Below are 15,973 nucleotides of genomic sequence, written 5' to 3'. Positions count from 1 at the left end.
TAACATAAAGCAAAAAGGAAACAATTTACTACATATTCACAAAAATAGGTGGTTTTAGGAAGAATGTAGTGTACAAATACATATTGAGTGATTGATACAGAACAAATAGTTAAGCTTGACCCTTGGAAATATCCTTTCTGTATATAATTAGGAGCTGTTATCATGATAGAGACCAATGGAATTGAGTTCTGTTTCTTGCAGGATTGAAAAGAGAGTATTAAATTTGTATTAAGAACTGTCCTGTCTGCTGTTTTCAGTTATTTTGGATGATCTCTAAAGATCACAACAGACATTTTTATGTTGAGTCTAAATTTTAGTCCAGTATGTGGTTGGAGAAGCGTTTTAGGGCAAGAGGTGCGCTTAACTTGAAAATGAGTGATCATTTTCATATAATGCTTTGCGTTTCTGCTTAAGCGTGAAGTTTACTGCCATCCAAAAATAAGAAAGAGGGATTTTTTTTTCCATACACAATAAATGTCACTTAAATTGTAACCTTAGACGCTGCCCTTAAATATGGAAAAAAGATTTTTTTTAAAATCTTATCAAGACTTATTTTATAAAAGAATTTAGTAGACTGCACTGACATCAGTTGCTAGGATGTGTAATCAACGCAAAGACGAGTCTAGAAAAAAATGCATGTTATTTCCCCCATGTTTTACAGACACAACCCCAATGCTAAAAACTACAATAATCTTTATCATCTGCTTCCATAAATACATATTATAATGAAGGAAAATGTTGTATTTATTGGATTATGTATCAGCTGATACCACATCAGGGGTTTGGACGGAATGAGATTATTGGCTGTTTTTAGGATTACAGATATGATGAATTTATGATGTAACTAAACACCAACAGTTCCATCTCACAAAAGCCTGAAATGCCTCAATGATCACTGCATAATGTTTCTATTTACCATGTCCAGTAATCTGTAAATTCTACAACTCTCACTTTTTAAGAGAATCAAGCTTTTGTTTTAGATTATACTCATTTAATCTGCCTAGATATGATCTGCCATGCATTTTTTAATAATTATAATTTCATTGCTATTTACAAGTGAAGGATGCTGCATTCTTTTAAGATTGAGATAATGATTTAATATGGCTGTAACAGAACTGTAAGAGCACCGAAAATGTTTGGTGTGAGCTATTCGATTCAGCATGCATGTGTATGAAAGCAATTCAAAAATTTTTTTAGCTTTACACATATAGAGCATGAATGTAAGGACCTACAGGGGGGAACTCACTTTAAAAATCAGCACACAAGCGCCAATAGCAAAAAATCCTGACATAAGCTGCTGACCTAAGGCTTGTATTTTATTAAAATATATTACTTAACATTAATATCAATATACAAAAACCCCTAAAATCCTCAGAAAGACTGCCAAGAAAGTCCACAAACAGAATTGTACAAACCAATGACCTTTTTGCCGTGTCTATAAAATATATGTATATGTATATATATATCTATAAAATATAAATTCCTTCATTTTACCATTTTATAAATATTTGCTTTAAAAACAAAACATATCAGTTACAACAAACATGAAGCGTCAGGTCTGTGGTAAACAGTGTAATCATGGACTGTAAAATACATTAAAATAAAAGAAATGTTGATATTAACTTATTTAATATTAACTTAATTATCTAATATCACAAGCAATGCTTTGACATTGTCAGGGTTCCTGTGTGTGTGTCTTTGAGAGCGAGTGATGCATCGCTTCCAGAGAGGATCTTGGAGAACCTGGGTAGTCTACACAGGTGGAGCTCATCAGTCTCAACAGAAAACTGGGCTTTAAAGAGCAGCACAGCCTTGCCTTAGTGCTGGTTTCTTGTTAATGTTTAGTTTCATCCTTGTCTCTTGTTTTCCACGTATTTCTCCCTGAAGCTCTTTGGATTTTTTTCTCATTTTTGCTTCAGTTGTCTGCAATTCCTTTTTAAAATCAGCAAAACTCATCCCCGATTCTCATCTCCGTATTTGGTTCATCAAAGTCTCCACCCAACCTGACAGACATATGTTTAATTAATTTAGGTTTTATATAAAAAATTAATACGGTCTCAATTAAAAAATTTATTATTTGCCTCTCAATTTACACTCTTTTTGCTTCTGTTATAGAAAGAAAGCTATTAGGGGGAAAAAAATGTAGAAAAATTTAGTCTTGAAAAAGTTTATTTTCAGGTTCCTTTAACATTACTTTAAAAGCTTAGTAAGATCGTTGAAAGGTTTTGTGTAAATTATATCAAAACAAAACCCATAGAAGTAAACCAAAGAACATCAGAATAGTTCTCCCAAAAAGAGTGGCTGTTCAAGTGACAGTCAGATAAAGCTGCACTAAATAAAGCCAAGGACAGCAGCTGAATTAAATGGTAGAAGTGAAGCTAAAAAAAAAAAAGTGAATTTACTATGTGTCATCATCTTCGACAATCTAACAATACTGAGGAGAGCTCCTTAGAAACCCATTTGTTCTGCGGGAACAAAACGTTGCTTAATGTTTCAAGAATAAAATAATAATTAAAAACTAGAAAAAGCTGTTTCAGAGAAACAGCAAGTGGGAATGCTTTTGCTGAATGAAAAAACCTGAAATTAACTGCAAAACATATAAAAATGTGATAGCAAGTCATTAGAAACTTCAAACTGCAGAAAACAATTGAATCATCTGAAGATTTTGTAGGGTAGAATCATTTTGGCAGTAAAATGGCAGAAACAGACTCATCTTAAAAGCTGCACAGCCAAACCATACATGATATCAAAAAATGTGTTCAATGTGGACACTAGAAGGGTCAAAATGTAAGGGCCCCCAAGTTTTGGAAAAAAGTTCAAAAGAAATTTTTGAAGGGGGGCCCCCTACTTTCCAGAAACATGTCAGGGTTAGGGAATTTAGCGAAAAAAACCGTTTTAATTTTTGCCAGAAAAGGGGAAGGGGAAAAGAATGGACAAAAATAATATGGTGAAAAATTTTAAAAATTTTCTAAATTTAAGAAAAAAATTAAAAATAAAAAAATTTGAATCTTATTTGGGGGTTTTGAAAAAAAATATATTTTAAAAGGAGGGGGAAAGGTAAAATAAGGAAATGGTTTGAATAAGTAAAAAAATTTTGAAATCCTATGGGGAAAATGTAAAACGTTGGGGAAAACAATTTAAAAATTTTTTAAAAAAATGTTTGGGTTGATCACAAAAAAGAAACCAGTGTCATCCTTTAGAGTTTTAAAAAACTACCCTCCCTTTTTGGAAAGGGAAAACCCATGGAAAACCCGGGGAAAAGGACAGAGAGAAAAGCTTTTTAAAAAGAGAGCTACTCCCAAACTTAAGAGTAAAATTTATAAAAAAAAACAAACCCTTTCCCTTGATAGAGATTTTTTGGTTGATAAAAGCCCCTTTGGGCCCTTTACCCTGAAATTGTTACGAGGTTACAGATGCTTTATTACAGTGAAAATTTGATTTTAAAAAAAGAAATGAAAACGGTGTGTGGTCAACGGGTTTGGTGGGAAATTTTAAAAAAGAAATTTGTTTTTTTGGGGTCTGCTAAAAGGCCAAAAACGGCACTGAATGAGGATGCTGGGGAAGAGGCTTTTATTTGTAGGGAAAAACCTTTAGTCTTTTTTTTAAAGTTATATGGATGTGTTTCAAAAGGGAAGGGCCCTGCCCAGCGTGATATAAATCCTTTCCCTTAATATGAAATCCGGGTTTTCCATTTTTATTGGGTGTTTAAAGAAAATGTTTTAAAAAGCAAAAATTTGGGGAGACTTTTTTTGGGAAATTGCTCGGGGTTTTAGGGTTTGTAAAAAAGGCCCTAGTAAAAAAAAAATTCAAGCTGGTTGGTTTTGGGGGTCAAAATCGGACCCAATTTGCATAAATTAAATGCCAAATTTATAACATAGAGGTTTTATTTTTGTAGGGTCAGGGGTTTTTTAAATTTTTGAAAGCCCGGGAAGGGTTTTTTGTTGAAAACCCCGGGTCGGGCCCCACCAAAGATCTTGAGGGACTTTCCATTTTTAAAATCATTTTTTTCCCCCTGTTATTAGGGAGTAATGAAGTGGGCAGTGGGAGGTTTTTTATTTTGAAAAATTTTGTTTGTGGGGTGTGTTTTAAAAAACCCCCCAAAAGTTCTCATTTTTAAAAAAAAGGGGTTTAAAATTTTTGGGTTATAATGTTGACCCATATGTTTGGGAAAAAAATATAAAAGTTTAATGTAGGGGCTTTTTTTTGAAAGGGTCCCGGGGGTTTTTTTTGGGAAAAATCTATCGGGGTTTGCGTGTAAAGGGGAAAAGGGCCGGGGCCGGGTAGCCCAAATTGTATCCTTTTCCAAAGTTAAATCATGTTGCCCCCCCTTCCTTTTAGTTAAAAATGTGCTTTTTTAAGGGGTGGGGGTTTAAAAATCCCTTTTTGAAGCTGGGTTACCTTGAGATTTTAACAAGCCTTCAGTGAAGAAAAGCCCATGCGCTTCACTTTTGTTCCTTTTTTTCTCGGGTTTTTTTGGAATGGGAATGTCAATTCCGAAAAAAACGATTTTGTTGGAAGAAAAACCGTAAAAGGGTTTCCCCCCCAAAAAACGTTAAGCGAAGCTATCCTTTGTCCCCAAATTTGGGGGTTTAACTTTCATGGATGTAGCTCATTCAAAACCCCTTAAATTGGGAAGGGGGTTTAAAAAGGGTTTTGAGGCCCCGGGCGGGTTTCCTATTAAAATAACATGCAGAAAAGGGTAAGAGAACCCCTCAAAAACAAAACTTTCCCTCCGAAAAAAACGAGTTTGACCAAAAAGTAAAAGGTTTTAAAAAAATCTTTAAACTGTTGGGTCAGAACCTTTGGGTTTCGACTGTCCCAAACTTTCATGTTTTTACAAAAAATATTTGGCCAGGTGCGATGAAAAAATGTGCTTTTTTCGGAGTTTGAGGATTTTTCTCAAAAAATTCAGCGTTTTCCCAAATCCCCGAACAAGTCCGCAAAAACGCTAAACCCAAATAAATGATTTGAAAAAAATTTTCCTTAAAGGGTTGATGAAAGGGGACTGAAGATTTGTATAACCAAAAAGGTTTCATTTTTAGAAAATTCAAATTTTAAATAAATGGGAGTGATACAAAATATTTTTCCCCGTTTTGGATTTTGTTCTTTTGTTTTTGTAAAAATCTTTCTTGGGGATTTAAATTGGGGAGTGGGGGGACTTTTTTTAAAGGGGCGGGCCCCCCAAAGGGCAAAAAAAGTAAAGGGGCCCCCAAAAATTTGGGGGTTTAAATTTTTCCTAAACCCTGAAAAAAAACCCCTTGGGTTTTATTATAATTTTTTAAAATTGAGTTAAAAATAGGACTGAAAAATTTTTTTCGGAAAAACCAGAACCGCTCAAAGCGGGGCCCCCACTCTACATTTGAAAAATTCCCCCATAGATTTTCCCCATTAAAATCTAAAAAATTTAAAAATTTTTTTTAAATTTTTTGAAGCTTAACTGAACAAAACTGAAAAAAGTTAGCAAAAGCTGAGTTAAAACAGAAAAAACCCCAAAAAGGGATAGGGAAAAACTTTTTAAAAATTTGAATGGTTTTTCTAGCTAAAAGGTTGCGGGAAGTATTTAAAGGTCAAAGAGATTAAAGCTTTAGCTGAAGTTTTGCTGAAATTAAAAATTCTACATGAAAAACGGGGACAAAAAATCGAAAAAAAAGTTGAATACGGGGAAAACAACAAAAATATCTTTAAAAAAAAAGACATAGCAAAATTCTCCTAAACGAGTGACGTTTTGATCCCAAAAATTTGTTGAAATCGGTGGAAAAAGGGGAAAAGTTAGAGTCGAAAAATTTTAAGTAAAAAAACCAAATAAAAGGGGGGTGCAAAAAATTCCCCCTTAAAAAAGCAAAACCCCAAATTTTTTAATAAAAAGAGAGAATTTTAAAAAAAAAACCCTAAAAAAAGCGGGTTTCGGAGAAAAAATCAAAGTGGGAAATGTTTTTCCCTGAATGAAAACGCTAAAATTCCCTAAGCCCCCCATATAAAATTGTTTTAGGAATTCACAAAATTTTCAAACGGGCAGAAAAAAATTTTTAAATTCTTTCTGAAGATTTTTTGGTGGGGTAAATTTTTTTGGCAGTAAAATGGCAGAAAAAACCCCTTTTAAAAAGCTGCACACCCAAAACCCAAATACATGATATAAAAAAAATTTTCTTGAATTTTGGGCATTAGAGGGGTTTTTTTAATAAATGTCCCCCCAAATTTTTCTAGAAAAATGTATAAAAAATTTTAAAGGGGGGTGAAACCTACTTTCCAGAAAAATTGTCAGGGGGCGTGTTATCAAATTAAAGCAGCAAAAGAAAATAAATTTTCCTGTAAAAAAAGAGAGAATGAAACCCCAAAAAGTTCACAACATAGGTGAAAATTATGAAATTTAGTGAAGTAGAAAAAAAATTACAAAGAAAAACTTTAATCTTATCGGGTTTGAAGAAAAAATTTAGTAGTTTAAAGGGGGGGGGAAGTAAAATGTTGGGGCCCAAGGGTTATTGAATAAGTTTTAACATTTTAAAAATCTATGTGGAAATGCCCAAGATTGGCAAAAAAAATTGGAAAATTATTTAAAATGTGTCGGTTGTTTAGCATAAAGAAAAAACATTCATCAAAATTTTAAAACCCTACAAACCTAATTTTTCCCCCAAGGGGACTGACCCATAAGAACCAAAAACAAGAAGAGGAAACCTTATAGAAAGAAAAGCTAATCCCTCCACTTAAACCTTTTTAAAAAAAAATTTTGGGGGGGGAACCGGGCCTTTACACCCCTTTGTGGGGGTTTAAAAGGGGGCCCCACTTTGGGGCCCGGGGTCTTTAACTTAAGGGCATTATTTTAAAAAAAAAGGAAATAAAACCCTTAAAAAGAAACCCCTTTTAAAAGAAAAAAGGCCCCATTTTCCAAAAACGGGCATTAATTAAAAAATTAAAAATTTTAAATTTTAAATACAACTACTATGGCCAAAAATTTGAGGGGGTAAAAAAAAAATTTTTTGGGGTTTAAACAAATTTATTTAAAAATTAAAAAAAATAATTTTAAAATTATGCCACAAAAAAAAAAAAACCATTAATACCCAAATTTAAATTTTGGTTTTATGATTAAAGGTTTAAAGATGCTGTTTTAACAAATGGGGATTTTATTGGGGAATATTTGTTTTTATGGGGTTTTTGTTTTAAACCCGGGTTAGGTTCTAATAAAAACCCAAAACCCCCAAATTTTTGGGTTTTTAATGGAAAATTTGAAAAATTTTTAAAACGAGTTTATAAAAATTTTTTATTTTGTTGGGTTTGGGGGTCTTATTTTAAAGTTAGGGGGGTTGTGGGGGTTTGAAAAAGGGGTTTTTATACCACCCCCAAGTTCTTTGATTTTCCAAATGGAAAATTTACCTTTTTTATTTTGGGAGAAAAAAAAAATTGGGAAATTTGGGAGGTTTTTTTTAAAATTTTCCCAGGAGTTTTTGAAAAAAAACCCCTTGGGGCCCTTAAAAAGATTTTAATTTTTTAAAAAGTGGGTTTTGGTTTTGGGTTTTAATTTTTCCCAAAAATTAAAAAATTTATTTTAAATTTTTTAAAAGGGTTTTATTTTTAAGGGTTGGAGTCTTTTTTTGAAAAAGTCCAAAAAAATTTTTTAGGGGGGTTTGGGTTTTTAAGGGGGGGAAAAGGGTATTTTTATTTATTTTAAGGGGTTTAAAAAAAAATTGGTTTTTTTATTTGATGTTTTTTTTGGGGTTGTTTTAAAAGTGGGGGGGTTTTTATAATTCGTGAAATTTTTTGAAAGAAGGTTTGTGGGGGAAAGAGGTTTTTTAATGGTTTTTTTTGGGTTTTTTTTAGGTTTTTTAAATTTTTGGAAAATGGAGTTTAAAATATTTTTGAAGAAAACGGTTAAAATTTTTTCCAAAAATTTTTCTTTCCTTTGCGACACCTTCCTTTGGGCCCAATTTAACTTTCAGGAGTTCATTCACATTTAAAGGGGAAAAAATTTAAAAATTTTTTTAAATAAATCCTCTTCTTTTAAAATTTAACAAGGGTAAGCAAAGTCTAAAAAGCAAAATTTTTCCCTCCACAAACACAGTGACCCAAAACCCGTAAAAGGGATTAAAAAACCCTTTTTCCCCCGTGACTCAGAAACCCCTTTGGGACTAAAACTGGTGAAACCCTTTTCATATTTCTAAAATTTTTGGGGTTAAAGGGGGGTTTAAACGATGAAAAAAAATTTGTAAAATTTGTCAAAATTTAAATTTTGGGGTTCGGCCAGATTTTTTAAACCCCCCTCCAAATTTTTCCCTAGAAAACCATAAAAGATTTTCGACACACTTTTTTAAATGTGAGTGCTAGAAGGTTTTGGGGAACAATTTCCCCAAAAAGGCTCATTTTGCTATTTTAAATTGGTTTTCCCGAAGGGGACGATCCAAAAAGTTGTTTTTTTTTATTTTCATTTTCGGATTTTCTTTTGGTTTCTTTTGGGGGAAGTGTGGACTTTTTGTGGTTGGGCCAAACGGGCGGAAAAACCGAAAATGCCACCCAAATGGGGGTTACTTTTCCCTGAACCCTAAAAAATCCCTACGTTTTGATGTAAAATTTATCTAGATAGAGTAAAAAATGAGCGAGTGAGTTGAAGCTGTTCGGCATGAGTGAAATGTTTGAAAACACTAGAGTGGCACACTCTAGCAGCTGAACATTCCGTCCATAGACTTCCATTATAAATCTGAAAATCTTTAAATTTTCTTTTAAAGTTTGAAGCTTCACTGAAGCAAAACTGTAAAAGTTAGCAGAAAGCTGAGTTAAACAGTAATAGCAGAAAGATACGGAAACATTTTAAAAGTTGAATGGTGTTTCTAGCTGAAAGTAGGCTGAAGTAGTTAAAGGTCAAAGATGATGAAGGTTTAGCTGAATTTTGCTGAAATCTAAGAATTCTACATGCATTTCAATGGGACAAAAAAATGCAGAAAAAGCTGAATATCGCGAAAACTACAAAAAATATCTTTACCAAAAGACATAGCAGAATTCTCCTGAACAAGCTGAACGTTTTGATACCAAAATTGTTGAAATCAGTTGAAAACTGCGGGACTAGTTAGAGTCAGAAAAATTAAAAGTGAAAAACAATAAGTGGGAATGCATAAGCATTCCCACTTGATTAGTTCTCCAAGATTAACTGAGCTTCCATATATACACCAACCTTTATTTTCTCTCTCAAATCTCCGACCAACGGTTTTCAGTTCAGAAATAGGAAGGTTGGAAAACATTTTATCCAAATGGTGTTGCCATAGTGCTTTGTTACACTGTTGGAGCTACAAAACAGTTGTAATGGAAAGCATTAACTCATTTCGTCTAAGAATAAAGTGAATCTCTGAATATATAAATAGACTGATCTCATGTTAATATCACACAATTAATTTACACAGTTAAATGTATTATTGCATCAATGTAAAAAGAGACTGCAATTTCTAAAAGACTTTTGTCAGTAATCTTTTGTAACTTTTGACACTTTTACTATTTAACCTTGTTTTCATAGTTGTGTGATTTTTACTTTTATTTTACATTTAATGCTTTTTAACTGTGCAACCATCAGTAAAGAAAAATACTATCCTCAGTTTTCTTTGATTCTTACTTTGTATTAACTTTCATAGATTAATTCTTAGGGTTGCATTACAGTGACATTACATTTTAAGCTCAATCAATGAAAAACTGTAGTTTTTCACCCTCTTTAGAATGTTGTTCCTAGGAATGCACACATCTCCTAATAAAATGTGAATCAGAAATGTGAATCAGAGTATCAGAAAATAATAATTGTAGCCTTAATATTAAGAAACACCCCAACAGCTGAAAAGTCAAAGGTGGTTCTATGGATCCTTCTATCCATCTAAATAATTAAGGGGGTGTCTTTATATCCCTCCCTCATTACAGTTATGGCCTACCAGACTGCACTTAGCTTAACTCAATTTTGTCTGACGCCAGCAGTCTGGCTTCTATTACCAGTCCATTCTATATGGTCATAAATGGGAAAGAAGAGCTCATCCTTGCACTGAATTTGGGCATCAGAACTGTGTCTAAATCTGGAAGAATGAAACTGTATAAATTGATGAAATAATGTTGAATTTACAAAACATAACATATGTTTTGAATGTTCTGAATGTTTGTATCCTCAGTTAGTGGCTGCCCTTTATTATGATATTATAGCACTACCTTTTTTTGCTGTGAGGGGATGAAAATTTCTAAAGCCGAAATGTTTGTGGCATAGAGCTTGGCAGGACAAAAAAAGAAACAGAGGATCTGTGGTAGCGGTGTGCGGCGGCATCGAGTTTCAGGACTGCTTATAGCTCTTATGAAAGGCAAGAACAATAGCTACAGCTTTACACTCAGCTGTTGGGTTTTATGCCTAATACCACATGTTGGACCGTGTTCCTGTGCACCTACAGCACAAGTTGTGCTCTCAATCATCGCTCAGATCCTTACAGAGCTAACACTCATTCCTCTGCTCCACAGGGGAGTTTTAAGGCTAGTATTTGAAAATAGCTGACTTCTAAGGAGACCAGTTTATTCAGGAAACTTTAAGAAGAATATTACATGTTACACACGCCGCACATCAGGGATCAGTCCACATACCTGCTGGAGGTCCAGACCACCCTGGGTGACTGAATACAGAGGGTGGGGGGCAAATTCTGATGCGTCAAAAACCTAAAAAGGCACAGAAACAAATGAGAGAGCTACAAAGACATTTTATTACACTGCAAAAAGTATTCACTTGAAGCGTTTTACATTATGTCACATTGTAAAATGAAGCTTTATAATAATTGGAATGCTTTCTTCCTGACACCTTTCTTTAAAGGCCAACATTGTTGAGGGCATTGCTGATTCTTGTCTTGCCACATTCTTGCACCTGAGCTGCGGATTCTGCAGCTCCTCCACTTTCCTCTTTGTTGTTTGTTCTTCCATTTTGTTCATCTATAGTCCTTAAAAAACCTGTGAGGCCTTTACATACAGCTGTAATTATACTAATTAGTTAATTTTACAAATAAGGCAACTAGAGTGGTCTAGGGGTATAAGGGCAAAGTGGGATTAACATTCAAATAATATAACAATATAATCTTTTTTTTTACTCATTTAAACCTTTCCACAGTTCTTCGCAGTTATGAATTGCTTTGCTTTGATCTTCCACGTTAAATCCCAATATAATACATTAGGATTTGAGCATTTAACCTGACAAGATGCAAAAGAAATCAGCAAACAGAAAAAAAAACAAAGACAGAGGCAGACCAAAAATACAACGCTTATGCATTATGTAAATATTAGCTCAGAGAGCGAATAAGTGGAAGAGAATCTGTGAGAAATAGTTGGAAATGTGAATAATGAATAGAAGCCTTAAATATTTAGTTTACTCTAGGCTGTTGCAACATATCAAATTTGGTGTGCGATGGCCTGCATTTCTGACACTTTCACACACATAACAGGCTTATAGGCTATGACTCATTCCAGAGACACTTCCCCAGCCTATTTCATTTCCCTCCTTTATGCATCCTTATCATGGTGCAGCCTTCATTAAAGCCTCCTCTCGGTGGCCGACGTAGTGCCCCGGGTTTAATTTTATTGCCTATTATGAGGAATATCAAAAACACAGAGCCATTCTGTCAATTGACTTGAGTCTGAAGCAGCACAAACTGTGTCAGGACTGCTGACAGCTATTCAAAGTATCTGGCTACTGCTGTAGCCAGAGGAGACGGCAGGCCTCCAGACTCACTTGCTAATCTTGTGACTCGCTCCATGGGAGGAGGGTGGGCAGGGGATATCTGCACCTTTTCAAACAGCAGCATCTTTAGAGCTTCAACATTCAAAAAATTTATGCTACCACCCACTAGCGACCTGTGATAGGATTGTTGTCTTCAACAGGTGTACTTAAAGAATCAGATGAAAAGGAATAATGTTATGATTCTATAGGAAGGCTAAGGGGAAACTAGAAATATTTTACATGCTCTGTAATGACACATGTTTCCATCCAAAGACAAGATAAAAATACAAAGCCCTAACCCTTTATTAATATCATTGGCTCACCTCTAACCTTTTTATGTTCTCCTTTTTATGCTCTGTTTTACTGCCAGGAAATAATTACTTTCAGAGCAGTTCTAACCCAAATAAACCGCAAAAACATCTAACACAAGACTCAAAGTACTGTTTTTGTATTTTTTTTTATTAATTCTTTCATTAATTAATTCAAATCTAAAACACAGATTGGCATTGTTTCCTTAGTCATTAGGAAGTCTAATCCAAAGGGGAAAAAAAGATGCCACAACTTTGACAGGGCCTACAATATATCATGCAGAATCAACCTTTGAGCTTTTAAATGTTATACAGCTTTTCCTTAATTGGAATTAAGCCCAAACACTATTTTACTGGATTCATGCATGAGTAATCATGAGTTCTGCTCTCTGAGTAGTAGGGTCTCTCTGACTTGGAAATATTATCGACCATCAATGTCAAACATAGGAAAGCATGTACCCGCCCCAAAAGCAACAACCTTAACCTCCCAGTGCCTGGCAAGTAAACAAACGTCTACTTTCCCATCAGTGAGCGATGGTTTATGGCAGAGCACCATTATTTCTCCTCAAAAAGTTAAAATAAGGGGACTCTTTTAGCACTCCATCTGCACAGTGACAGCAACAGTTGTTGTTGTAGCTAATGTTGTGTGAAAGTGTGTTTTTGACTCCCCAGGATGCAGACTTTGTTTAGCCCTACAGGAACCAAATCGCCTCAAGCGGCATGATATGATGATGTCATTAAATAGGCAACACCTACATGGGAAGAGGCGGCATCCCAATGAAGGTGCTTACTTCCTGGTTGCAAGAAAGGACATATTTCATAAAAAAATGAATACTCTGTCAATTAATACTTCATTATCTATATTCCTATAGTAAACTTTGAGAGACTTTAAAAAAAGCACAATATACAGAGAGTAGAAATACAAATTGTAGAACTTTGGTATCCATGCCATATGCAATATCAATGCTATATAGTATTGGATTTTTATTTTTTTTTTAAAGGGGCAGTCAAGAATATGACCTGGTTAATAAATTAGAATATGCTGACTACAGCCCTTCTATTTTTAAGAAAGAAGTCTCATAATTTTTTCCAGTGATTTAATCTATGGCCAAAAACCTCCAACAGCTGTTTTAAAATAGGCTGATTTTACATCAAACAGATTTATTAAAGCCAGTTTTAATTGGGACTGACTTTCTGTGAACCACAGTCTGAACTCACGTTATGTTATTGTGAGCATCTGATCAGATGTTCACAGCCAGTTAACATTCTATTGCATACCTGGTTTCCGGCAATGAGCAGAGCAGCTGGTGATAGGCTCGGTCGATAGGGAATAGTGGCACCTTTTGGTGGAGACTAAGGAGTAAAAGCAAGATATCAGAGGCTGAAATCTTTATATATATGTTTGTGTAACAATGGCTATTGACACATGCATTGAATTTTATCGGAATATAAAGGAAGCTGAATTTATTTTACCGCTTCATGCTGCATCAATCATAGAAATGCATTTGTGCTAAAAACTGAACTGTCTTTACAGCTGTTCAACAAGCAGCCTATGTCACAGCCTAAAGAAGGTAAACCATAATAGTTAATTGAAAGGCTGATTCATTACAAACTGATACTGAGCCATGTGATCTGATGGTGTTGATCTAACATGTTTTCTCAATTCTAAAGTCAGAGCAATAATTACCTAATGTAGGATATATTAGAGCACTTCTTGCTTCCCTCTTGATGAGCTATAAAAAGATGACTAATTATCTACAGGACTCAGCACTTACCCTACCTGATAGAGATACTACTACATTTATTGACCATAGTAGTGCTGTGGTTCATTTGTCAGCATACTGACCTGAGCTAAATTCCATAGAGAAACTATGTAGTATTGTCAAGAGGCTCTTAAGTGCCCTTTTAAAGCAATGCTGTTTCTCTTACCATCTCAAGGGATGCTGTACAGTACTGTATATATACTTTTCTATAGTATATATACTTTTTTATAGGTTGACTTCTCTCTCATTAGTCGTATGTGTTATTATTGTCTTGCGAATTAACTTTGGGGTTTTTATTTGTTGCATTTCACAATAATCAAAATTAATATAAATAAACTTTTCTAGAAAATGACTCTAATCTAAGTTAAGTCACCGGTGTTAATGTACAATGCTACTGTTAAGAACCAAGGTATTAGAAAGAAATGCAAAAACATGCTGGAGGCATTTGCATTTATACTGATCCTTACTATTGCGCTTATTTTATTTTATTTTTACAATTTTAGGGATTTACTGACAAAACACAGCAATAAATGTAATATGTGGATAAAAGTTGATTTTTATTATGGGTCATGCAAAATTAAACTCTGCAGAGGCGTCGATTTTGGCTTAGACTAAACATCCAATGACATGCAGACATTTCAAGATAAAATTATTTAAATACTGATAAAAGAAGGAGATTACAAAGCATACATGAGGTTGTGCTTCTTATAAGGCCTCTGTGGTGTTGATGATGCAGATTTTAGTTGGAAATGTGGAGCAGTCACAAAAAGTGCTTTGTATAACTTTGCATAATTTAAATGTAGAGAGCCAAAAGCAAGATGCCCCTGGAACAGAATTCTAATGAAAGTTACAAGCCTTTGAAGAAAACTGGTTCAAACTAGCAATTAGTCAGTCAGGTCCAGCTGCAGTGCTAAGACAAAAAGAGGCTTTTGCCTCCATTAACACACAGGGAGAAAACAGAGCTTGGGGTTGTTTTTCCTTTTATCTGCCCTGTAGATTTTACAAGAGAGCTGTTGTCTAAAGGTATACAGAATTTGCTGCAGGCCACTTTGTTTCCTATGAGCAGACCGCTGCCGTTTAGGAGCAGAGCATTAAACTCAGAGCCAGACATTCCCCTCCATGTCCAAAAAAAGGAGATATTTGCTCCTTTGCTATTGTGTGACAACCATAAATAAGGAGTGTCACTGTAGCTGTTCCAACTTTAATGCAGCACACTCTTAGGATTTATAACATAAAAAGGAGGTCTTGCTACCAGTTAAAATATGTGAACAATTGCTGCAGTTGGATAAGTAGCTATAAGGGGTAACTTCAAAACTGCATGTCCACAGCAGCAGTTACCCTCCCACTGCTGCTGCAGGAAGCTGTGCTAAGTATGAGTAAAGAGAAGAAGAGTGTGCCTCCTACCTCCAGGATTACTGTGCAGATGAGCTTGACACACTGGATTACAGAGTCCTGATTCCCCGATATCGTAACACCTCGCTCAGTAGAGTTTGGCAGCAAATCCCCCGCCACCTGAATCTGAGCTCCTGTGTTCTGCAAATGACACAGGGTATAAAAAGATTAGCCTGATTGAGGAGATAAGGCCATTTGTGATGACTCTGCCATGACTTTCCTCTTTGCTTTGACTGGATTTGGGGAAGGAGACCAAAAGCATCGTCACTGTATCACAATGAAAAAGTCATCAATGTTTAAGAGATGTTTAGTCATATACCCAACTTATGGTTCAAAAATTTAATGATTTAAATGAATATATATATAAAGTTAAAACACATTTGCTTAAACACTCAAAACACATGAGTAACTATAACATTAAATAAATTCAATTTTACATCCTTTTATTGCAATATATTTAATTCATAAATCATTTGACCAGTGGAGTGCCATATCAATGTTAATTTATTGTATAGCACTTCCAAACAGCACTAGAGGGCATGGGGGACATTTTTATCTGTGTTCACTGAAGATAATGTAATTAAAACTAAAAATACTTTGCTTTGAACTTACCAATAAACCAAAAATTTTAGGAAAGATCAAGTGAATTTCATTTAAGCACAGAAAAGGGGCATTATTAGTAATGACATCACTTAAGTTTTTATATAATTTGTAGAAAACACAAGGCAAAAGTAACCCAGCTGCAGCCTAAGATTTTTTTCCCCCACTGCTTTTTTGTGAGACTTGGAGGAGATGTAATCATCTTT

At 34.5% G+C, this 15,973-nt stretch overlaps 1 protein-coding gene across 1 annotated transcript in view; it reads right to left on the bottom strand.

The window, feature by feature from the left end:
• LOC119774148 (poly(rC)-binding protein 4-like) overlaps positions 1 to 15,973 on the bottom strand; it is a 59,466-nt gene that overhangs the window by 10,389 nt on the left and 33,104 nt on the right. The window contains exons 7-9 of the mRNA XM_038271526.1: positions 15,180 to 15,308; positions 13,291 to 13,365; positions 10,585 to 10,656 (exon numbers count right to left, since the gene is read on the bottom strand). Of these exons, the coding sequence (XP_038127454.1) occupies positions 10,585 to 10,656; positions 13,291 to 13,365; positions 15,180 to 15,308 (276 nt within the window). The remainder of the gene's footprint in view (positions 1 to 10,584; positions 10,657 to 13,290; positions 13,366 to 15,179; positions 15,309 to 15,973) is intronic.

The sequence above is a fragment of the Cyprinodon tularosa genome, unplaced genomic scaffold (genome assembly GCF_016077235.1).
Source record: "Cyprinodon tularosa strain WSP-4 unplaced genomic scaffold, ASM1607723v1 ctg8, whole genome shotgun sequence".
In the NCBI taxonomy this organism is placed as follows: domain Eukaryota; kingdom Metazoa; phylum Chordata; class Actinopteri; order Cyprinodontiformes; family Cyprinodontidae; genus Cyprinodon; species Cyprinodon tularosa.
This window is presented reverse-complemented; position numbering and strand designations above follow the sequence as displayed.